The following is a 26,727-nucleotide window of genomic DNA, read 5'->3' on the forward strand; positions in this document are numbered from 1 at the left end:
TCCCCTAACCCTAACCATAACCCCCCAGACCCCTGTGTCACCCTTCATTTAGTGCCCATGTCACGAAAAGAATTTGTGCCCCCGTTATGAAAAGTGCCCCAATTTTTGTGCCATAGATTAACGTATTTTTTGTAGTGCTGCTACGACCTGCCGTGAGACTGGGTTGGTATACTAAAAGTGTTGAATATTTAATGGAAAATGACGAGAGAGCACCTCTTAAACAGCTCCACAAGGAATACAAGGAAGCTACAACTTGTCTTTGTTTACCATAGTAATGTTCCGGTCACGTTATTAAACTGACTGTGATAACTATAAACGACTTACTATTCTAAACTTACTATTTTAATCCATCTCTTGTGACCTTCTGGAATTTTTTTTTTCTCCGTGGGAAAGTTGTGCAAAACAAACAGAGTTGGCATCTGTTTGCACAGTCAACAAAAGCGCAGTGTGCACCTGACATGTTTACACATCACCCAAACATAAGGCTTAAGTGAGTTAAAGCTATGCTTTGCCCGTAACACACATAATCACGCTACCTGGCTTTGGTAGCCAAACAAGAGTGATGCTCAGAGTTTGTGCATGCACACTAGTAATGCACAATTCGCTTTTTACCTTGACCTTTGCCAAAAGGGCAATTCTGGGGCTGACCATCAAATACAACAATTCAACAAATACAAAAGAACCAATGTTGCTCAAATTTTTATATGATTTATAAGCTTTTCCACTGTGTCTCTCAATCTGAAAGGCCAAAGACCTAAAGACATGAAGGTCACTGCTGAGATACACACGTAACTGTTTTTTTAAAGTGTTCAAAATAGGCATACATATTATTATGCACATAACTTTAACATATTTACAAAAATAAACCCAAACTTGATTTAAAGAAGAATAACCAGAATAGGCTCACCCATTGATCAGCTCCAGGATGATCAAAGACAGTCTGGAGTTACCTGTAAGTGCTGTGACAGTTAGAAGACGCCTGTGTGAAGCTAATTTATTTGCAAGAATCCCCCGCAAAGTCCCTCTGTTAAATAAAAGACATGTGCAGAAGAGGTTACAATTTGCCAAAGAACACATCAACTGGCCTAAAGAGAAATGGAGGAATATTTTGTGGACTGATGAGAGTAAAATTGTTCTTTTTGGGTCCAAGGGCCGCAGACAGTTTGTGAGACGACCCCCAAACTCTGAATTCAAGCCACAGTTCACAGTGAAAACAGTGAAGCATGGTGGTGCAAGCATCATGATATGGGCATGTTTCTCCTACTATGGTGTTGGGCCTATATATCGCATACCAGGTATCATGGATCAGTTTGGACATGTCAAAATACTTGAAGAGGTCATGTTGCCTTATGCTGAAGAGGACATGCCCTTGAAATGGGTGTTTCAACAAGACAATGACCCCAAGCACACTAGTAAACCAGCAAAATCTTGGTTCCAAACCAACAAAATTAATGCCTCGCAGATGTGAAGAAATCATGAAAAACTGTGGTTATACAACTAAATACTAGTTTAGTGATTCACAGGATTGCTAAAAAAGCAGTTTGAACATAATAACAGCAGCAGCAGCAGCAGCAGATGCTATTATTATTGTGAACACCCCTTTTTCTACTTTTTTTTTTACTAATAGCCCAATTTCATAGCCTTAAGAGTGTGCATATCATGAATGGTTGGTCTTGTTGGATTTGTGAGAATCTACTGAATCTACTGGTACCTTGTTTCCCATGTAACAATAAGAAATATACTCAAAACCTGGATGAATCTTTTTAGTCACATAGCACTACTGTTATTCTGAACACTTCTGAAGACAGCTTCATATATATACACATATATATATCATCAGTGCACCCCCCCCCCCCCCCCCCCCCCCCCCCCCGATGTGAGGAGCCTGGACGACGCGGAGGAGAGAGACCACACAGCGCGCACGGAGCGGTGAGTGCGCATCAGGGCGCACTGAGCAGCGCTGCACGATCCGGATCTCTCCTCTCTGGCGGGGAATCGACCTAAAACATCCTTCAGGCGCAGACATGTAGCTGACGGGATCTCCACCACTTGGAGAGTTGCGCGCACGCGGCTGTGGCTGACAACACAGCGCCCAAGTGCAGAAGTGGATATGCGCACCAAAAGTGGGAGTAAGTGAGTCGCGGGGCCACAGGATGGACTGTGCGGAGGTGATCCTGTGCGTGCTGGTGGTTGTCATCATCGTCGTGTCGCTGCTGTCCAACGTGCTCGTGCTGATCTGCTTCCTGTACAATCCGGAGATCCGCAGGCAGGTCCCCGGGCTGTTCAACCTCAACCTGACCTTCTGCAACCTGTTGCTGACGGTGGCCAACATGCCGCTCACTTTGGCGGGACTCGTCAGCAAGTCTCAGCCAGGAGGAGACGGCTTCTGCCAGATCGTGGGCTTCCTGGAGACTTTCCTGTCCACCAACTCCATGCTGAGCATGGCAGCGCTGAGCATCGACAGGTGGATCGCCGTGGTTTTCCCACTGAGGTACCACTCCAAAATGCGCCACAAAGACGCGGCGTTGGTGTTGCTGTACATGTGGGCGCACTCCGTGTCCTTCTCCACGGTGGCCACGTGCCTGTCGTGGGTGGGATACCACCGGCTTTACGCGTCCTGCACCCTGTCCAACCCGAAGGCGAGCAGTCGGACTCAGTTTGTGGTCTTCACAGTCTTCTTTCACTCGTTCACCTTCCTCCTGTCTTTTGTCGTGCTGTGCGTCACTTACCTCAAAGTGCTCAAAGTGGCGCGCTTTCACTGTAAAAGGATCGACGTCATCACCATGCAAACTTTGGTGCTGCTCGTGGACATTCACCCCAGGTGAGATCTTTGTTCCTGCTCATCACGTGTGATCAAAGTGGACACTCGTTTCGTTCCTGGTTCAGATATGATCCGGTTCATGTTGGATCCAAGGGCCCAAACAGTTTATTAGGTTTACGTCTTGGTTTAAAGCAGGGGCGTTTTTAGGCATAGGCAACCCAGACAGTTGCCTAAGGCACCACTAACAGGAGAGGGCACCTCAAATCTATGTATAAAGACAAAATATTGTATATGTGTGTCTGTGATGCTTATAAAAATTTGAATGAATGAACGTGCATGTTTTGAAACTTTAGTTATTAATTAATCTTTTGTATTAGTTATCATGGGTATATGTAGATATACATGTGATATACATTTATATACATATGTATGCATTTTTACTTTTTTGGTTAAAGAGGTGGGTGTTTATATGCGTTTGCTTCTGCCTACACCCTTTTGGGCACATGAGTATGTTGTTGGATTGTTTTCTATCCCATTTATACCAAATTTGGTGTGATAGCTTTGCTCACTGGGCTCCATATAGTTAAAATATGTTTTAATGTGCATATAACAGAAAATTGACATTTGTTCTTCAAATGTCACTGTAGTTACAAATAGCTTAACAGCCAACCCATAAATGGGTAAAGAGGCGGGGCACAGGCAAAACCCGGCATGACCTGGGTGGGAAAAACATGTGCCTCCCCGTCACACCCCAATGTCGAAGTTACCAAACAAAACTGATAGGCTAACAGGCTAGCATTGGTTCAGTATTTACTGTTTATCAAACATATTTTTATGGACATAGCAATTTCAATTCAATTTAATCAGTTTCAATTCAATCATCTTATAATGCGCCAAATCACAACAAAAGCTGTCTCAAGGCGCCTCACACAGAACAATTCAATATAAAAATTAAATAAATAATTAAAATGAATAAAAAATTCAAATACATAATTAAAAACAGAAGTAAAAGAATAAAACAGATAAAAAAAAAATAAAAACTATTCATAAGAAAGAGAATAAAAATAGGTTTTAAGTCTTGACTTAAAAATGTCCACGGACTCCGACTACATCACGGTCACAGGAAGACCATTCCACAGAGTGGGTGCACGATGAGAAAAAGCTCTTTGACCCACTGACTTCTTCTTCATCCTGGGAACACAGAGAAGTCCCGCATCCTGTGACTGCAAAGCCCGGGCCGGCACGTAAGGTTCCACCAGATCAGCCAGATAAGATGGCGCTAGTCCATGAACAACTTCATAAGTCAATAACAAAACCTTAAAATCTGCTGTCACAGAGACAGGGAGCCAGTGTAAAGATGCCAAAATGGGTGTGATATATTCAGACCTTCTGCTACATGACAAAAGTCTGGCAGCAGCGTTCTGAACCAGCTGAAGACCCCTAATGCTGGACTGCGGTAACCCTGAAAATAGAACATTACAATAATCTAGGAGAAACAAAAGCATGAATCAGGGTCTCAGCATCAGCCATAGACAGGATGGGGCGGATCCTCGCTATATTTCGCAAATGGAAAAAAGCAGTCTGAGTAACATCCCTGATGTGGAGGTCAAAGGACAACATGGGATCAAAAATTACCCCAAGGTTCCTCACTTTGTCTGTATGATGTATGACACACAAACCCAGGCCGAGCACCAGCTGCTCAAACTGATGCCGATGTCTCGCTGGACCAAGAACCATCATTTCAGTCTTATCAGAGTTTAAAAGTAGGAAGTTACTAGACATCCAGCTTCTCATCCATGGCAGTGGTCATCTTGATGGCTGGCTTGGGTGGGATATAAAAAATTATGGTTGGATTTTTGCCTCACAGTGGTTAGTGTGGAGGGGAGCTAACGTCAGCTAAACTATGATACCTGCTAACGTCGCTAATGTAAATTAAATTACACGCAAATTTCACTAAAAGTTTCACAACAATTGTTGATTTTGTGACAAAAGCATGGAATTTGGCACACTTCTAAATTAACTAATGTTTATTTCCATCCTGGAGCTGACCTCTAATGAGCTACAGGGGTCAATAAAGAATTAGACAGAGGTCAGAATTTAAAAAATGCTCCAATCATGTTGAAAACTATACCACATTATTTGTCTGATAATAACGATTCCAAAAAGGTATACTTTGGACTATTTATGACTGAAATCCATGGACAAAGGTCAGTTTCAGTTTGTACAGGGGTCAAATGTTAAAATTTTGGTAAAAAATTATGCAAATTATTGGTTGAGTTAATAGCATTTTAAAAAGTTATAGTTTGCACCATCTGTCATGCTTAGTTATCATGTTATGGTGTAACATATGTCATACGTCATAGAATCCAATGGACGTCAAACTTGTCTCACCTTTACTTTGGAGACCAAACATTCAGCACAGTCAAAACTATTCCATGTATTAATCCTTTTATTTCAACCAACAATTTGCATCACTGTTTTATTTATTTTTTTTTTTTACCAAAATTGGAGCAACTTTCACTTTTGACCCCTGTACAAACTGAAACCAATCTTTGCGACCATTTTTGCTGTTTGGTTAATAATCTGAGGGGTCTACTCACCTTTGATGAAGTCTGGATATTAGCAACGACTTCACAATATGAAATATATCATGACACAGTGGCCACAATGTGATTATATTATGATACATCACAATGTGACACTTTTTAGGGGTGGGCGATATGACCTAAAATTCATATGGCATTTTTCCCTTTAAGGATGGTGTCAGTATTAAATGATGATATTATCAGTTATCAAGTTGTTCACCAATGAACATGGCTTTATACACCTTCTGCCTCAGGGTGTATGGTTTTCTGAAGTTGTATGGTTTTCTAAAGGGTGTTAAAAGCCATATTCATTGGTAAAACAACTTGATAACGATTTTATCATATACCTATAAATGATAAATGTTGTATGGTTTTCTGAAGGGTGTAAAAAGCCATATTCATTGGTGAACAACTTGATAACGATTTTATCATATACAGTGGTCCCTCGTTTATCGCGGGAGTTACGTTCTAAAAATAACTTGCGATAGGCGAAATCTGCGAAGTAGTCAGTGTTATTTTTTACAATTATTACAGATGTTTTAAGGCTGTAAAACCCTTCACTACACACTTTATGCACTTTTCTCAAACAGGCATTAACATTTTCTCACTTTTGTCTCCTGTGTAAACACTCAAAGTTCAGACCTTAGTAGAAAAAAAAGAACGTTTTCCTATAAATAATTATGATGGCTTTTAGAACTAAAAATTTAAATTTAATTTTTAATTTAATTTTAATGATCAACCTACAAGGTTGGACACGTAAGAAATTATTAATAGTGACTCACCAGTATTTCACAGTTCCTCTGACCATGCCTCTTCGTCGTGGCACCGCTCCGCTGTCTGGATTAGCTGATTACTCGGGTGGTATGAAAAATATTACCCGTCCGTAAAAAGGGTGTATTGCTATTTATTCTTTAGTGTTTTATCCAATCATATTGGTGTATCATTTATAGGTATATGATAATACTTTTTATCCCTCGGTATGATGCGGTGATCAGCATGCCTGTCTGTCCATCCATTTTCACTTTTTAGCGTGATATCTCAAGAACCAGTTGACCAATTTCACTCATATTTAGCACTAGGGTGTACTTGGGTGATTCCCCGACATCAGTCAATTACAGCAACCTTGGGGGTCAATTTCAAGGTCACAGTGAAATCTTCAAAATATTGTGATTGCCACCCTTTTTAGCGTGATATGTCAAGAACCACTTGACCAGTTTTATTCATATTTGGGGTACATGGGTGATCCCCAACACCAGTTGATTACAGTGACCTTGTGGTTAATTTGAAGGTCACATCAAGATATTTAAGATATTATCATTGCCATCCTTGTGGGCATGACATCTCAAGAACCAGTTGACCAGTTTCAGTCATAATTAGCATAACAGTGTACATGGGTGATCCCCTGAAACCAGTTGATTATGGTGACCTTGGGGTCAGTTTCAAGGTCACAGTAAGTTATTCAAGATATTGTCATCGTCACCCTTGTTAATGCAATATTTCAAGAAGCAGGTGACCAATTTCATTCATATTTAGCATAAGGGTGTACTTGGGTGATCCTCCAACACCAGTCAATTACAGCGACCTTGGCTCAATTTCAAGGTAACTGTCACTGTAATTTAGGAGGACCACTATGTCTTGTCCCCGTATGGCAATAAAACACACACGCACGCATGCACATGTACACACGTGCACACACACACACACACACACACACACACACACACACATGGAATGTATTACTGCCAGTTGGCAGACACAGGAGGATAATATGCATTCGCAACAGCAGTTATTTTGCAAAAACCTTAATTTCTTTATATTATCTCACTACTTTAAGTAAAATTATTGCATTGAGGGGAGGGGGAGTAGTTCTGTTACATATGTCACAGAGGTTTCTAACAAGCTGTGAGGCCTAAATAACGTTAATAGCAAGAGAATGCCTGTGGAAACACAGAATTGTGGGACTTTGGGGATTTAACCTCAAACACATGAAAATGTAAAAGGTACATAAAAAGTACTTTTACACTGCATGACCCCTTTAATTATGAACTCATTTAAGTTCATAATTAATGCATAATTAATTAGTTCATAAACCAAATGCTGCTGGAACCTCAATTTCCCAGAGGGAGTCTTTCCAACGGATTAATACAGTTCTATCTAATCTAATCTCTAATTGAAACAGTTTAACCTGGGCTATTTTAATTCTCAAATGTGTTCCATCAAAGTTAAAATCTGAATGGAAAAACTTTGTGACTCAAAGATAATTTTTCTTTTAACAAATCCATGGATGTGTTTAATACATGATTGTTAATGCTTAAACAAGCCTGCAGCATAAAACTGCTGGTTTACACAACAGAATCACAGTTCACCACATTTTCGTGAGCATTATGTCTTTATGTGAAAATGACTTTATACTTCGATACATAAAAAAGCAGTTTTTTTGTCTTGTGTGTAGCACAACAGAAATAAAATGGAGCTGTGATTCTCACAGCATCAGCACTACTCTGCTGATCCAAGCACTGCAGATGTGCCAAAATAAGTAGTAATTTCCTACTTAATGGATATTTATTTCCACAAATCTGATTGGTTAATTATATGAGATTTCAGACCTTATAATATCGGGGTAACAGTGGCAAAATAATCGACCGTTTCACATTTGGATCTATTACTCCGCTCCCGGACCAGTGTTCTGACAAGATGTTATTCCTGTTGACAGGCCAGCCCTCCGCGCAACTGCACTTGCTCACACATGCACAATATTGTCGGGACACGGTCCTGTCGATTTATGTGATGAGACACACAATTCGACAGAACACCGGCTGCGCACGTTGCTATGCACGTCATAATGCCGCTGTTAGCTGAGAGTGAGAGAAAGTCGCGTACCGCTGCCAAAATGGGTGAATTTAAGCTACCATACAAAAGTACTGATGTAGATTCTGACGCAGAATTACCATTTCACATTTGATGGATTTTCACATTTGATTGATGACTTCGCTCCCGGACCGGTATTCTGACAAGATGTTATTCCTGTCAACAGGCCAGCCCTCCGCGCAACTGCGCTTGCGCACGCATGTGCAATATTGTCGGGATGCGGAACTGTTAATTTATGTAATGAGACACACAATTCCACAGAACACCGGCTGCATGCGTTGCTACGCACGCCATAATCCCATTGTTAGCTGTGAGTGAGAGAAAGTCACGTACTGCCACCAAAATGGATGAATTTAAGCTACCATACGAAAGTATTGATGTGGATTCTGATACAGAATTACCATTTCACATTTGATGGATGACTCCGCGCCCTGACCGCTGTTGGAGCGTGTTGCCTCACGGAAAGTGAGGAAGAGTTATGTACATGTTCAAAACTTAGAGCAGACATCAGGTAGTTGCACATTTGTTTTGTCCTACCCTTGTTTGTGGCTTGTCATTGGACGCCTAGTCGACATTAAGCTGCTTTCACATGTTGGCAGCAGAAAAACTGTTACGGCAGAATTCTGTCTGCAGTGGCAAACTGCAGGTGGCGATGTGAGGTGCAGTAATTTTTCTGTGATAACTACACGGACAGTAACTTACTTAATCGAAAGATACAACAGTGTTTTCGTGTTTTGCACAGTGTTATATTAAAACAGGAAACCTGGCTCTGATGGCAGTTTACAAAGTTAACTTTTGTAAGGTTATAAATTAATTCCTTTTTGAAAATCACACAGATTTACTCCTACCTCCTTAAAAGCAGGAGACTCTGCTCTTAAATAATCCATCCCTCGCTGTCCGTTTTTCCTCCTTGTTAAAAATAAAACAACATCCAGTTTGCATTCGGTGGCTGTCCATTCATTCCATCAGAACCTGAAATTCACCAGAGACTGACAGAGTAGATGACTTTTACTAGGGGGAAAATTCTTGTTAAAATCCCTTCTAGTCAGTTTACTCAGTCCATCACAGTGTGTGACTATTGCCTTGGTGCCAGATCCATTCCACCTTGGCTTCAGCTCTCTTATACCCCTATTCCACAGAGCGCTGTTCCTTCCCGTTTCATCCTAACAGTCTTGCAGGATCATGTTAAAACATCTTTAAATGGGGTAGTCCGAGTGAGTACAGCTTGGAACTTGTTTGAGAGTGCTCCATCAGGGTAAACATTTGAAGAAAAAGCAGCGTTTGACGTGGTTCTGGCTGAGAACACAGCTGGGCACTTTACTTTTGTTTCCGAGCAGGTTGCCAGGTATGCACTCTATAAGCCAGCCAGTTGACAGGTCTGCACTTTATAAGCCTGCCTGATTGGAGGCATGCCGGAATAAGCCAATTCACACCGTTTTTGCGCTTTTTCTGGGTCATGGGAGATCGTAACGGAACGGTATTCTGTGGAACTCTCAAACTGGCATCACTATCATGTGACTACTACCAGCGCACACTCATGACGTCATTACTGGTAAGACGCGGAAGCAATTAGAAAAACATTGTGAAAATTAATTATTCTCTGTTTTTACAATGTGTTGGGTGGGCTGATGCTCGGTCAGGGCTGTCCCAGAGCGTGGATGCAGTCCTTTGAAATAATAATCCATAATATTTTTGGATAATTTTAAACTTTATTGCTGTTTACACTTTGGAAATCACGGGTTTTCCTTCCTTGGGCCACTTTCTTGGACAAAAAAAAAAACAACTGTAAATATAACCAACAACCAACCATCATGCAAAGTGCATTCAAAAAGTATCCACCTTTTGGCCGCAAAAAATACAGTCACTCACCTGGGGGTTTGAAATGCTAATTCCATTTGAAGTAGTATCCTTGGAACCACACACCCTTCTCCCAATCTCTCTGCCATTGTTGAAAGCATTTCTCGAAGACTTGGTTTGGAATGGTATCCAGCTGGACCGTCGCATTCCACCTGATGTCTTCTTGTGAGCCAAATCGAGTCCCTTGTGTTGTTTTAATCTTGGGGAACAGTCAGTAGATGGTGTTCAGGAAGTCACGGCCACTGTTTGCACATATCAGCATGTCCTGCTAGACTTCCAGTTGCAAATGCTTGTGCTCCTCGTTTAGCAGGTTTGCCATGAACGTTGCTGACACTCTCTGCATGGCCAAGTCATCTGTCAAAATGGAATGTACTGAACCAGTGCTTATCCCCAGCTCGTCTGCAAGTTCTTGGATGGTGGCATGACGGTCATCCATGACCAAAGTCCATATTCTGTCAATCGCTTGATCATTTCGGCTTGTGGTTGGTCTACCGGAACATGATTTGCTCTCCACTGATGCGTGCCCATTTCTGAAGTAGTTATACCACTCTTTTATTTGTTTTATTCTCATGGCATCATAGGCAAAAGCCTGCTGAATCTTGTGAATGGTTTCTGCTTAGGCATCACCAAGCTGTTGGTTATATTTGATGCAATACCTTTGCTCAAGTCGTTCTGTCATATTATAGAAAATTAGAACCCAACAGGTGCTCAGTACACATGTTTACTCTAAAGCTGACTGCTACCGACTGATGCGGTGTGGGTGGAAAAAAAAATTCATGCATGCACATGAAGTTCCCAACACCTCCCCACCAAAGGACAACTTGCACACTTCATTTGTTTCTGTGGGATAAAATAAGGTCTGATATTATGTGAATGGATCTTGCATATTATTATGAAATGGGACCTTCCAGGTAATGAGTACTGTTACTTTTGGTACTTTAAGTATATTTAAGTAATTTTGACTTTAGTAGATTTGCTTAAGTAGCATTTGAAATGCACGACTTTTTCTTTGTTGCATTGTCAGTCTGCTGCTACACACTGCTGTCCAGCTATTGGTGGTAGTGCACTGACAAGCTTACCAACTGACATTAAAGTTCCACATTACTCATGCTAACAGATCTGTTTAGAGGTTAGTGAATGCAGTGGCTGTTGGGAAATATTAAAGAACTGTGCAACTTTGGTTAGTTTTTTCACTGTTTCTTCTGTTTTTTTGGTCGCATTCTTCTCCACGGAGCTCCCCTACAGGAGTACATATGTCACAAAACTGTCTTCAAAACTTACTGCCAGCCCTGCTCCTCCATGTGCATTTGTTTTCAACAGAGCCGGCGAACGGAATCCGTGGAACCGTGTCAAGAAAGCAAAAATCCACAGTAATACACAAAGAACAGAGAGTTTATTTCTATAGCAGAGAGCCTTCCCATTGCCTGCATGTTTGTTTACTTTCTCTCTCTCTCTCTCTCTCTCTCACTCGCTCGCTCGCTTGCTCGCTCTCTTTCTCTCTTGGCGAGGACGTACGGTGAAGTTGTTTGATGTTTTGATTGTGAGGACAGCACGTGAACAGTGAGGAAATATGAGTCATACCTTCATACCATGGCACGTTCTGCTCAAATCCAGCTTCCCCATTAGCAAGGAACACAGGTCTGCATCTGTTTTGTACACTTTTTGTACACACTGCTATTCCAACAAAGCCTAGCCGAAGTTGAGCTGTGTCTGACCCCTCACAACCTCTTTCTCCCTCGCTTCTTCTGAGAGCCTTTTTTCCTTTCGTTTGTAAGAAATAAAGCCTCCATTGGCTTGTTCTTACAGCCACTAACTCGCTGGTGCCTCGATACTCAGGCGTGTATAGGGCATCCAGAAAGTATTCACAGTGCTTCACTTTTTCCACATTTTGTTATGTTGCAGCCTTATTCCAAAATGGAGTAAATAAATTTTTTTCCCCTCAAAATTCTACTCACAACACCCCATGACAACATGAACATTTTTTTTTAATTTTTACAAATTTAGTAAAAATAAAAAAAGAAATCACCTGTATGTAAGTATTCACACCCTTTGCTCAATACTGTGTTATTAGACGTTTAGCAGCAATTACAGCTTCAAGTCTTCTTGAATATGATGCCACAAGCTTGGTGCACCTACCTTTGGGCAGTTTTACCCATTCCTCTTTGCGGCACCTCTCAAATTCCATCAGGTTGGATGGGGAACATTGGTGCACAGCCATTTTCAGATCTCTCCAGAGATGTTCAATCGAATTCAGGTCTGGGTTCTTGGTGGGCCACTCAAGGACATTCACAGACTTGTCCTGAAGCCACTCCTTTGATATCTTGGCTGTGTGTTTAGGGTCATTGTCCTGCTGAAAGATGAACCGTCACCCCAGTCTGAGGTCAAGAGCCTCCTGGAGTAGGTTTTCATCCAGGATGCCTCTGTACATTGCTACATTCATCTTTCCCTCAATCCTGACTAGTCTCCCAGTTCCTGCCGCTGAAAAACAACCCCACAGCATGATGCTGCCACCACCATACCTCACTGTAGGGATGGTGCCTGGTTTCCTCCAAACATGATGCCTGGCATTCACACCAAAGAGTTCAATTTTTGTCTCATCAGACTAGAGAATTTTATTTCTCATGATCTGAGAGTCCTTCAGGTGCCTTTTGGCAAACTCCAGGTGGGCTGCCATGTGCCTTTTACTAAGGAGTGGCGTCCATCTGGCCACTCTACCATACAGGCCTGATTGTGGACTGCTGCAGAGATGGTTGTCCTTCTGGAAGGTCCTCCTCTCCACAGAGGAATGCTGGAGCTCTGACAGAGTGACATTCAGGTTCTAGGTCACCTCCTTGACTAAGGCCTTTTTCCTCTGATTGCTCAATTTAGACAGGCGGCCAGCTCTAGGAAGAGTCCTAGTGGAGCCGAACGTCTTCCATTTATGGATGATTGAGGCCACTGTGCTCATTGAGGCCTTCAAAGCAGCAGAAATGTTTCTGTACCCTTCCCTAGATTTGTGCCTTGAGACAATCCTGTGTCAGAGGTCTACAGACAGCTCCTTTGACTTCATGCTTGGTTTGTGCTCTGACATGCACTGTCAACTGTGGGGCCTTTTATGTAGACAGGTGTGTCTTTTCAAATCATGTCCAGTCAACTGAATTTACCCCAGGTGGACTTCAATGAAGCTGTAGAAACATCTTAAGGATTATCATTGGAAACAGGATGCACCTGAGCTCAATTTTGAGCTTCATGGCAAAAGATGTGAATACTTACATATGAGTTCTTTTTTTTTTTTTTAAATACATTTGAAAATCTAAAAATTGTGTGTGGCATTTTGAGGACAAAAAAAGAGAATTTCATCCATTTTGTAATAAAGCTATAACGTAATAAAATCTGGAAAAAGTGAAGCGCTGTGAATACTTTTCGGATGAATGCCATAAAGGAGTTTGTGTTTCTCTCGAGACCTGAGACTCTTGTTCAAAGGACAGCGGGTCAACGTGTTTGTAGTTGCAAGGCTGGTTTTCTGCTATGAGACCCTTGGTGGAGTAGAGAGAGCCCCCATTCTCCCCAAAACAAGTCATTTAACAATTCCAATTACTCCCAAACTGTAAAATTAAAATAAAAATATGTTGCATCATGCCCCTTTAATGTTCAAGGTGTTAACAAACTTGAGATGTAGCATGGCGACAAAGTACGAAGCAGTTTGTGTATGGAAACCAGAGAGGCTTCAGCAATTTCTCCGTAATAAGGGCTTATTAGTTTCAGGCAGAGCTGAAGACCTGAACATCTTTTTTGTATGGGACACATGTTTTTAATGTGCCACAAAAAATGAGCTTTTCAGGTGCAACAGCATATTAAAATGGCAGTGTATGTGGTTTGACCCATGACCTGGAAGTGTTAGGACTTGCCGGTGATGTGTACTAAAAAGTGTAAAGGGGTCGAGTTAGATAACTTTAGATTAACATTACTTGTCAGTGATAATTTATTCAGTAACTTTATCTATTTGCTGTTGTAGATTGACAATGTTTTTTTTTTGTTTTTGCTTTGGAGTCATACTTGTAGACAGCTGGAGTGGATACTGTAACATTTGCTTTGAAGTAAAGATTTGTTGGAAGGGGAAGCACTCTAGCGGGTCACTGACTGATGCTTTGGAGAAGCACAGCACTGGGGATGTTTTTATCTTAGGAGATATTATTTTTGGGTCATTTATAAAGCCATAGTGGGCTGCCACAGATTCAGTTCATGAGCGATGAGGTGTCACTACTGATAGGCAATCAATCGTGCCCTACAGTGACATCTACAGGAGTGGAGGTTGATGTGATCACAGAGATTTAAAGCTGTCTTAAATCCATTTAATGTATCAACATGAGTGTTGGGATAATTAACACAGTATTATGGAAAAGGTCACCGGACTGTGGCTGCCCACTACTCCTAGTGGTTGGATTGTATAGCCCTGCTTTTGATGATCGCTTTGTTTGTGACCAACTTTTTTAAAATTAGGAATTAATGAATGAGCATCAATGGAACAGAGTTACAAAAATCTATGGCATTCTCAAAATAGAAATGAAATAATACTTTCACCTTTCTTTTTAATCATCATTAGTGGTACAACATGTGAAGAAAGATGGCTTATCAAGAAGGGATGTGAATCCAAATTGTCTGATCCATCAGAATCATACACCTTGGAGCGTAATGATTCCTTTTAGCGATGCCGTGGTGTTTTTTCTGTCAGTTCTGCACTGCAAAAACTCAGGCATCATGCTGCTGGAATGTAACAGGAAGGAGACATGGCAATAAAGTGATCCATTTCAGGAATTGGCATGACAACTAGGATTGCACAAATAATCCTTTGCAATTATATGTGAAAGAAAACATCCTATATCGGCCTTGAGACCAGTGCCGGTGCTTAGCTCCGGATTTCACCAGAAATTTAGAGCATAATGGAGTGTTTCGTAAACACGGTACCATTTCAAGAAATACCTGTGTGCACACGAATCTACTGAAAATCGTGTAGTATATATGCAAGGCCTGTGTGTGGCACTGTAACGCTCCCACAACAAACAGAAGATGACATGGAGCATGCACATAACCGGTGTAAGGAGCTAATCAATGTAGCAGCAGAATGGAGAACTTTACAAAGTGGCACACTGCAAAAATATTAAGTCTTTTAATCAGACCTGTTGCGTCCTTTCAGCCGGATTCAACATCAGATCATTGGATTCATCATCAGAGCCTGCCAAAAGCAGACTCTGATCCACTTAAGATGCCCTTGTTTTAAAAGATGACTCATGGAAATTCTTTAATTCCTTAACATGGAATAAATAAACACAGACTGGAGGTGTTTTTAAAGTAGTTCTTTGGTGTCTGTCTGCTCCATGTGCGTTTCTCGGCCCGCTGCCCCTTGTCCCGCCAATAACAAGAAGAAAAAAGGACTTACGTTAAAAGCTGAAAGTCTTTTCTGCATTTTTTTTTTGTGTGTGTCAAATTTCACAACAGCATTTACCACAGTCATTCTTCCGTCTCTTCAGCATTCTGCTATCATCTATTATGAGCAGTAGAGACTGGTTCATATAAAAAACAAAACAAACTACAAAAAAACCCCCAAATAAAACGAACAAAAAACCACAAAACATTTTTGATTTTATTTTGTGATGTCTTGAAGTCATGTCTTTTCATATACGATGTTGCTTAAAAGTTTGTGAACCCCTTGAGTTTTTCCTTGTTTGAAATTTTTAGCGCATCAAATAAACAAAACAAATATTCAGGCTTTTTATATTAAAAATTCTAGAATAATGCCCTTTAAACAACTCACAGTGAAAAGTAATTTCTGCATCATGAATTAAAAGAAATAAAAATGTAAAAGCCAAAAATGATGGTGTGAATAAGTATATGCCCCTTTTAGTATCACACATACTGTATAAACCATCACTGTTACATCCATCTTTTACAATCAACTTTTACATTCATGATGTAGTTTTGAATTTTGCATCACCAGTTACACAGCTTCATGATGAAGTGGAATAGAGAAGGATTTCTTTTTTTTAAAGAAAGTACATCGGCAATGTGAGCCTAGATTTGATCTATTTTGTTACAAGAAAATTCTTCTCTGCTCTACTGCAATATGAAGCTAAGGGCCCCTTCACACATAACATGAAAGATGCAGAAACTAGAAGAAAATCCATGAACCAAACACAAAATGGGGAACCACAAAATATTCCACCTGCTGTCATGAGGGATGCATGGTGGCACAGGTGCGCACGATACACTGGCAATGGTTTTGAACACAGTGTGAGCAGCTGGAATGTGTTGCGCCACATCGCACTTCTGTTGTGGAGAAAAAAAACAAAACAAAACCAGCTGGAACATGTTGCACCACATCGCGCCTCTGCTGTGGAGAAGAAAAAAAAAACAAAAAACACACACCATAAAAAACACTGCAATTTATTGAATCCCTCTTATTGAGTAGACAATAAACGTATGAACCGTCTGTTCCTCTGTAGATGGCTCATAGTCATAGCAGCCCAGTCTCATGTTTTTTTTTTCATGCTCCTGTGATGCAATGAGTCAAATTTTCGTGACAGGGTTTTTTTTTAACTCACTATTACTAACCCTACTCCTATCCCCAATCCTAACCTTAACCATAACCTAATTTTACTCCTACCCCCACCCTAACCATAACCACTCTGACCTCCCCGCTTCACTTTTAATTTTGTGCAGCCATCACGGAATGAATTAGAATGAATTTGTGCTGCCGTGATGAAAATGAGGCGCTTTTCGTCACAATATCACGAACCAATAGATTAATGTATATTTCGTGCTGCTGAATTACGACTTGCCGTGAGACTGGATTGCCATAGACGTACAGTCATGACCATGTGTCCGGCCCGACACGTGTGTCCTGTGGGCACGCTCGAATAGGCTCTCACAGATCTTTCAGCCACTGGTGTGCACGAATAGTTGTAGCAACAGCTGTACAGGTGCAGCTTTTCGCAAATGACATGCAATTTTTCCTTTCTGCGCTAGTCGGCTTCAATCATGTTATGTGTGAAAGGGCCCAAAGAGTGGTGATGCACAATTCAAAAATTTCGCAATGCACAATTTCTCCATCCACAGCCATAGAAGCCTATAACTTCTTCTGGGTTGTCTGGATGTCTTGGTGGCTCTCCTCACTCATCTCCTTTTTGCACAGTCACTCAGTTTTTGAGAACTGTCTACTCCACATAGATTTAACCACAGAGTACCATACTGTATTTCTTCACAACAGAAGCAAATGACGACAAAGACATAATCAATATCTTGGACATGTTCATGTATCCATAGAAAACTAGAGGTAAATGTGATGGCTTATATGTGTGATATTACAGGATACACTAACTTCTTCACACCAAAGGTATTTAGTTTACTGTTACAGCGGAGAAACCCCCCCAGAAAATATTCACATTTAAAAAGATGAAATCAGAGAATTTGAACATTAAGGAAACAGAGGCATAATGATTAATCGAATACCAAAATAGTTGGTCATTAAATTAATAATTGATTAATCGATTAATAATTTCAGCTCTGCATTCAGACCTGACCTAAATATGTTTTGAATTTCCTTCCTTCCTTCCTTCATTCATTCATTCATTTTCAGAAACTTATCCAGGTCTGGTCACTTATTCACATTACATTTCTCCATCTAATGTGGATGTGCATCAGGAAGGGCATCCGGTTTAGAATTTGTGCCAAATCAACATGCAGATCCAAATTGGTTCTGCTGTGGCAACCTTGAATAAAAACAAGGGGAACAGCTGAAAAAACTAATATATGCAAGTAAAATTTACTTAAGAATTCTCCTCGTAAAATTTACTTGGAATTTGACAAAACTTTCATGGGTTTTCAAGTAAATATCACTCCAAATTTTTTTCAGTGTGGGGAAACTTGAGCCTAGATTCCTTGTATAAAATCTTTCTCTGTTCCACTCAACAATAAAGCTGTGACTGGTGCAGCATGCACAGTTTCTCCACCCTCACAGTCCACTCATACTGTCAGTCCGAAGCAAATAATGGTCATTTCAGATTATTCATAAAAGGATGATGAAAGAAAACACATAAAATGTATCTAATCAAGGAGAAACCGTATTTGTCCTTGGGGGCATTTACTGTAATTGCAGTCATATCTTTTGGCTTCTAAAGGCTGAAATAACTCTGTGTAGTTACAGTGTAACAGTGCCATTAAAGATGCTGTGTCAATTCTGCCCTGGCATTTGAATCATCGACTCAGTATTCCGGAGGGATGCAAAATCCAATTCCATCAAAATGTCACTCACAATAACTGCCTTTCCTCCAATGCTATAGACACTAAATAAAGGAGGCTAATGATTGTGTTAATCATGTTGTGAGGGCACATATTTTTTTACACTGTTCCATTTTTTTTTCAGGGTGGGGGGATGAAATATAATCATGATATTCTGGCTCCTATCTTCCACCATATGCAAAGTGGGGCACATCACAGCACAGGTATCATTGCAATTTACACCCAGTTGCCATTTTCATGCCCAGTGTGCATTTTTTTTTCAATGTCAAGTGTGCTTGCACTCCTCTGTGTACCCATGGGTGTGTTTGTTCAGAAATATAGCATATGGCGCAGTCACGTCATCTGTTTTTACAAGAAAGCATTTGTACTTTGAACCCTTAAAAACATAGGTACAGTCTAATGCAGTGATATTTTAAGAGTGCAGCACTGAGACACGCCTTACATACAGTAAGTGTTTTCATCACACACATATTCAGTTCAGCATGTGTGTGTGTGTGGTGAAAGTCCATTAGCGCATAATAGGTAGTATAAATGGAATTGACTATAAAAATGATGAAGACATAAAAGACATAACTAATGGAAAAAACACAACTTTAATAACCCTATTTTAATGCTGCATTTTTTCTTCTCTGCATCCTGTGCATCATGTGTGGGCAGTATTCTCTTTTCACAGAGTACAAATATGAAACATAAAATGGAAATGTATCTACTGATAAAACATCACTGAGATGAGCAACAATCTGTGCTTTGATACAAAAACACAAATTGCACATTCCTCCAACCATATAACAGACAAAGAAGAATCACTCCATAAGGATCCCAACTCAGGCAAACAGTGCTTTAAGACAGATGAACAGCTATAAGTTAGTTTCAAAAAATGTCTGCCTACAATAAGTCCATTTGCGTGCATGATTTATATCTCATATACCATCTGGAACAGTCACAACTCATGTACTCACCTCATGTGCAGTGGTGAGTGGAATAACATGTGTTAAAGGATGCAATATTCCCATAGGTGTTTATCCAAGTTACTGTCACAGCAACACTGTTATGTGCCTTTTTCCATCTGTTGCTGTACGATCGCTCTGCCCAACCTGATCAATTTCCACAACATAATCCTCCCCACAGTAGCATGATGGCACAGTGGCTTAGTGGTTAGCACTGTTCGCAACTGCTTCGCAGCAAGAAGATCATGGGACCACTTTCTATCTGGTCTTTTCAGTGTGGACTTTGCATGTTCTCCCCATGTTTGCGTGTGCCACACCCTTTTACCTTACATGCATTCAACACTACAGCACGGTGCGCTATGCGCTCCTGTTTCAAGGAGATGACAGGTGACACTCTGATTATATGGAATGTCTACAGAATGCCCACAGCAGGCTCTTGCATGAGTTCAAGCAGTAGTCTAGCCTGTTTACGCCCAGTGCTCAGAAATATTTGCCTTCAAGATAGCAATGTTGGCATTACCATTCCCCAAATGGGATTTTGCCAGGTTTTTTAGAACATGTAACATGGAAGGTAACCATAGGGGCCTCCATGTTTGAGAGAATGCTTACTCACTCACTCATCTTCAACCGCTTATCCGGGATTGGGTCGTGTGGGCAACAGCTCCAGCAGGGGATCCCAAACTTCCCTCTGACTGGGGGATACAGAGGAGTTCACAGTTCAGTGTGGAGATATAATCTCTCCACTGGGGGAAACAAACACCTGAGTCTTCCTCGGGGTCTCCTCTCAGCTGGACGTGCATGCAACACCTCCCTAGGGAGGCACCCAGGGGGCGAATGGGAGAGAAGGCAGTGGCTCCCAAACATTTAAAGATAACATAAGATAAACTTTATTGATCTCACAGAGGAGAAATTCACCAGTTACATCAGCTTTTAAAAAACACACAAGATGGGTGCAAGTAGAGGAAAATGTTCATCAAGCAGCATGTGCAAGGATAAGCAATTATACTTGTAACAGTACAAGACATAAGAAAATGAGGTAGAAATAGAATATGTATGTGTATATATACACACATACATACATATGTACATATACATATACACATATACACACACGTGCACATATATATATATATATATATATATATATATATATATATATATATATATATATATATATATATATATACGAGGTCTCTTAGATAATAAACCGACCCTTTTATTATTTTTTTTAACTATATGGATTTGAATGACATGCGATTACACCAATCATGCTTGAACCCTCGTGCGCATGCGTGAGTTTTTTCACGCGTGTCGGTGACGTCATTTCCCTGTGGGCAGGCCTTGAGTGAGATGTGGTCCCGCCCTCTTGGCTGAATTCCTTTGTTTCACACGCTGCTCGAGACGGCGCGCGTTGCTTTATCAAAATTTTTTCTGGACCTGTGAGGAATATCCGAGTGGACACTATTTGAGAAATTAAGATGGTTTTCTGTGAAAAGTTTAACGGCTGATGAGAGATTATGGGGTGTTTCTGTCGGTGTAAGGACTTCCCACGGAGCGGGACGTCCTGCAGTGCTTCCAGGCGCTGTCGTCGGCCTGTTTCGAGCTTAAAACATCCTAATTTAAGGCTTAATTCACCCAGGACATCGTGAGAGACCAGAGAAGATTCAGAAGAGGCCGGCATGAGGAATTTATGCGGACATTCCACTGTTTAAGGACATTTTTTTAATGAAAGACGTACAAATTCGCCGAGTCGTTTCCGTGACGACTCGGCAAATCTGTGTGCGCCGCGACAGGAAAAACACCTCCGTGTTGAAAACCATTTGTAGAATTCAGGCGGCTTTTAATGGCTTTCAACAAGTGAGTAACTGAGAAATTGTTTAACAGCTTGGGCATGTTCCAACGTGCCCGTTAAGATTTCCAACGGAGGTGTTTTTCCTGCCGCGACCCCCCGCGGTCGGGTCCAGCCCGACATGCGACTCTGCCCGCACGTTCTTTCATTACAAAATGACCGTTAACAATGGAATGTCCGAATAAACTCCTCATGCCGACTTCTTCTGAAAGTTCTCTGTTCTCTGACGACTTACTGCGTCAACAGAGCCTGAAATGTGGAAGTTTTCAACTTGAAATGGCGAGACGCTGCCGCCTCGAAGCGCAGATCGCCGTCAGGCGCCGTGGACCGTCCTTAAAGCGACACTACCAGACCAAAATCTCTCATCAGCCGTTAAAATTTTTACCGAAAACCAGCTGAATTTATTGAATGGTGTCCACTCAGTTGTGCCTTACAGTTTTGAAAAAATTTTTATGAAACAAAGCAACAGTCTCTGAGCCATTCCTAAACAATGAAAAAAATCGACGAGCGGGTGGACGACTCCTCACTCAAAGACTGCCCACAGGCGAATGATGTAACCGACAGGCATGAAAAAACTCTCGCATGCCCACGAGGGTTCAAGCATGTCTGATGTAATCACACGTGATTCAAATCCGTATGGTTTTTGAAAAAATAATAAGGTCGGATACTTTTCTAATAGACCTCGTATATACACACACACACATATATGAGGTCTACTGACATCGGGGTGAATGTGAGGCATAATTGTAAAGCGCTTTGAGCATCTGATGCAGATAGAAAAGCGCTATATAAATGCAGTCCATTTACCATTTACCATTTATTAGAAAAGTATCCGAGCGGCTCCGTCCCGATGCGCGAAATCCTCCGCACGTCTTTCATTACAAAATCTCCTGTAACAGTGGAATGTGCCGCAAAAGTGCTATGTCCAGCTCTCTTGCCATTTCTGTGGTAGTCACGCCGATGTCCCGGATCAACACAGCGTTCACTTTGGAAATGATCTGGTCGTTCCAGCCTGTTGATGGCTGCTCGGTGCGCCGCGCGCCCTCCACCGCTGTGGGCTGTCTTTAAAAAGGTTTTAACACTCCTTAATCCGTGTGACGCCGACAGAATCTTCACCGAAAGCCATCTTTCGAATGGTTTCCAACTGGCTGTCTCTAACAGTTTCTGAAAAAAATTTCATGGAGCAAAGCGGCAGTCATTCTGCCATTTCCCTGACAATAAAAATCCGACGAGGGGGGTGGACCACTGCTCACACAAATGACACAACCGACAGGCGTGAAAAAACTCACGCATGCATACGAAGGTTCAAGCTTGGCTGATGCAATCACACGTGATTCAAATCCATATAGTTTTTGAAAAAAATAAAAAGGTCTGTTACTTTTTGGACAGACCTCGTATAGTACATATGCATATATCTAAACATGATTGGGATTGAAAGGGATAGGAGCATCTTATTTACAATATGTGAGATGGAGTTTAGATGTGGTAAGGTGACATTAGTGCTGGGATTTGTAAACAAGTTGTTATTGAACATGATTTGTGGACATATTATTGCATGTGGTTATTTCACAGTGTTATTGTACAGTCTGACAGCAGCAGGGAGGAATGACCTGCAGTATCGTTCCTTCTTCTACTGAGGGTGCCTCAGTCTGTCACAGAACGAGCTCTTCAGCTCCACTACAGTCCGGTGCAGAGGGTGAGAGGAGTTGTCCATGATGGATTTGAACTTGGCTAACACCCTCCTCTCAGCCACCTCCTCCAGAGACTCCAGAGGACAGCCCAGGACAGAGCTGGACTGACCAGCTTGTTCAGTCTCTTTCTCTCCGGCTCTGTGCTGCCCGGGGCCCAACAGACGACAGCACAGAGAAGAGCAGAGGCTAAAACAGAGTCGTAGAAGGTCTTAAGCAGAGGCCTGCTCACTCCAAAGGATCTCAGTCTCCTCAGGAGGTGGAGGCGACTCTGGCCTTTTTTGTACACAGTGTCGGTGTTGTGAGTCCAGTCCAGTTTGCTGTTGAGGTGAACACACAGGTATTTGAAACTGTCCACACTGTTTATGTCCACCCCCTGGATGTTCGCCGGTAGGTGAGGTGGTGGTTTCCTCCTGAAGTCGATCACCATCTCCTTCGTCTTACTGGTGTTGAGACACAAGTGGTTGCGCTCACACCAGTCCACGAAGTCTGTGATGACCGACCGGGACTCCAGCTCGTTCCCCTCAGGCACACGACCCACAGTGGTGGAGTCATCAGAGAACTTCTGGAGGTGGCAGCTGTCTGTGTTGTAGGTGAAGTCCAAGGTGTAAAGGGTGAAGAGGAAAGGCGAGAGGACAGTACCCTGGGGGGCCCCGGTGCTGCACCTTACCACCTCAGACTGACAGCCACATAGCCGCACATACTGTGGGCGGTCAGTGAGGTAGTCGATGGTCCAGGCAGCGAGATGTCCATCCACACCTGCGTCCTCCAGCTTCCTTCGCAGCAGCGCTGGTCTGATGGTGTTGAAAGTGCTGGAGAAATCAAAGAACATGACTCTCACAGCGCTCCCACTGGTCTCCAGGTGGGTGAGCACTTGCTGCAGTAGGTAGATGACAGTGTCATCTACCCCGATGTTGGGCCTGTAGGCGAACTGCAGTGGGTCCAGGATATCGCTCACCACGGTGCAGAGGTGAGACAGGACAAGCCGTTCCATGGTCTTCATGAGGTGGGATGTCAGGGCAACTGGTCTGTAGTGGGCCGGTTCCTTGGCGTGCGGTGTTTTGGGAACCGGGACCACACAGAAGGTCTTCCACAGGGTGGGGACCACCCCCAGGCTGTGGCTCATGTTGAAGATGTAGCAGAGCTCATCTGCACCTGTCCTCAGCAGCCTCATGGGGATCCCATCAGGTCATGCTGCTTTCCTCTGCTTCAGCTTCTGCGGCTGAAGCAGAGGAAAGCAGCATGGAGGAGCCAAAACAGTTGAAGTAACTGTTTAGCTCCTCTGCAAATCGAGAATCTCCCTCTGCATTCCTGCTGGCACCCTGCCCAAATCCGGAGGCGGTCTTGAGGCATCTGCACACGTCTCTGACGTTGTTCTGGGCCAGCTGGGCCATTTTCCATCATACCGACACTTTAGAGGCACTTACGTTAACCCTCTGGGGCCGACGCCGTCGTATACGACGGCTAAGACCAAACTTTACTAAATTATAAATAACTTTTGAATGATATGAGATAGAAACTTACTTTTTTACTGACTCTGCGGACTTTTGAGCCAGCCGTCGACCATCTTTGTACTCCTCATAGAAGCTGTGTGATGACGTGCGCAATGTGAGTGTCCAATCGGAATTGGTTCACCCTCACATGGTTTTCCAAAATCCAGTCGTGGGGGGGATTTATCTCACTTGAAAAGCCAAAGATCGTTTTCAGGAGTGATATGTTACTAGTTGGCCCATTTAAATAGCCCCCTGGGTGCTCCAGTGAGTACATACTCAGTGTGCCCTGCGCCATTACGCACAGCGATCAGTGAAAGCAGGAGCAGACGGAGAGCCTCTGATGACAATCTCACGTGCTCAAACAAAGAGTGTGTAACTATCAGGATTGCTCCATTAGTTTACATGTGAATGTTACTGGATAACTCTGTTGCTTTCTCTGCGTAAAGCACTGTTTACCATATCAATGGACAACAAAACGCATAGACCATTTTGTATATATTGTTCAAAATGTGCATTTGTGTTTATTGTTTGAACCTTTTTGTTGTTCAGTCTTTCACACAAGACCTCAAATTACCTTTATAAAGTGTCAAAACAGTTTATTATAGTTTGCTGTGTGTTTTGAATAAATGTGTGTGGAAAAATATTTTTCGCTTTATTTTTTCCTTGCATATTTTTGATTGTAAACCTTTATTACCCTTATAAAACACAACAAAAGCATGTATATTCTGAAAGCACAGGTTGTCCTGAAAAAAGACACATAAAACTTGATTGTGGGATGCAGGGAGAGCTGTTAACAGCAATAATAAAACATTTATGCCAGGCGAGTGAACTGTCCAAAAAATGCCCTCGGACCCCAGAGGGTTAAGGCCCCTAATCCTCCATTAATGGTTGAATTTTACATAATTATTTATAATATTTGCAGATACAGTAACAAAAGTCACCAATTTGTATAGTGCCAAATCACAACAGTGCTGCCTCAAGGTGCTTCAAATGAGTATGGTCTAACCTTACCAACTTCCCCTGAGCAAGCACACAGGTGACAGTGGTAAGGAAGAGCTCCCTCTGGTGATAATGAGGAAGAAACCTCAAGCAGACCAGACTCAGTGGGGTGACCCACTGCTTACGCCATTCTCATATTTACAAGGTTTTTATAACATTTCACAAGAATTTGCTAAGAAACAGAAGAAATGGAAAACAGAAACAGAAAAAAAAAACAGAAGAGCAACTAAAACAGAGTCCATAATTGAAAACAAAAAAAACCCCCAAAACAGTCTATCTTGTGTCTTTAAGCCATGCATGTCCATGTTCAGCACTGGCAGGTCCATAGATTTGATTTGCAGTCGTTGGTGCTATAGGCAGGGCATCCTGATGTCAGTCCGGCACCCTGGGGTGCAGGGCCAGTATCTGTCAAAGTTTTCGTCAGTGCCTCGGACAGTGAGAAAAAGAGCAAAATCAGTCAGCTGGAAATAACTGCACTGAAGGCATTAGTTTACCAGCAGCAATCCACCAATCAGGCCTGTATGGTAGAGTGGCCAGATGGAAGCCACTCCTGAGTAAAGGGCACATGGCAGCCCACCTGGAGTTTGCCATAAGGCACCTGATGGACTTTCAGATCATGGGAAACAAATTCTCTGGTCTGATGAAACAAAGATTGAACTCTTTTCCATGAATGCCAGACATCATGTTTGGAAGAAACCAGGCACCATCCCTACAGTGAAGCATGGTGGTGGCAGCATCATGCTGTGAGGATGTTTTTCAGTGGCAGGTACTGTGAGACCAGTCAGGATTGAGGTAAAGATGAATGCAGCAATGTACAGAGACATCCTGGATGAAAACCTGCTCCAGAGCGCTCTTGACCTCAGACTGGGTTGATGGTTCATCTTTCAGTAAGACAATGACCCTAAGCACACAGCCAAGATATCAAAGGAGTGGCTTCAGGACAACTCTGTGAATGTCCTTGAGTGGCCCAGCCAGAGCCCAGACCTGAATCTGATTGAACATCTCTGGAGAGATCTGAAAATGGCTGTGCACCAACGTTCCCCGTTCAACCTGATGGAGCTTGAGAGGTGCTGCAAAGAGGAATGGACAAAACTGCCCAAAGATAGGTGCACCAAGCTAGTGACATCATATTCAAGAAGACGAAGCTGTAATTTCTGCCAAAGGTGTAACAATAAAGTATTGAGCAAAGGGTCTGAATACTATGTACATGTGATTTCTTTGTTTTAATTTTTAACAAATATTCAAAATTAAAAATGTTTTTTTTATCATTTTCTTATCATTTTGGGGTGCTGTGAGCAGAATTTTGAGGGTGAAAATTAATTTGTTCCATTTTGGAATGAGGCTGCAACATAACACAATGTGGAAAAAGTGAAGCACAAAAATATCAATACTCACAATATTGCAGT

At 42.0% G+C, this 26,727-nt stretch overlaps 1 protein-coding gene across 1 annotated transcript in view; it reads left to right on the forward strand.

The window, feature by feature from the left end:
• Positions 1–1,908: 1,908 nt before the first annotated feature.
• The window catches only part of LOC117531183 (G-protein coupled receptor 26-like), a 48,513-nt gene continuing 23,694 nt past the window's right edge, over positions 1,909–26,727 (forward strand). The window contains exon 1 of the mRNA XM_034194226.1: positions 1,909–2,821. Within this exon, the coding sequence (XP_034050117.1) occupies positions 2,154–2,821 (668 nt within the window). The 5' untranslated portion in view covers positions 1,909–2,153. The remainder of the gene's footprint in view (positions 2,822–26,727) is intronic.

This window comes from Thalassophryne amazonica, chromosome 18, assembly GCF_902500255.1.
Source record: "Thalassophryne amazonica chromosome 18, fThaAma1.1, whole genome shotgun sequence".
In the NCBI taxonomy this organism is placed as follows: Eukaryota; Metazoa; Chordata; class Actinopteri; order Batrachoidiformes; family Batrachoididae; genus Thalassophryne; species Thalassophryne amazonica.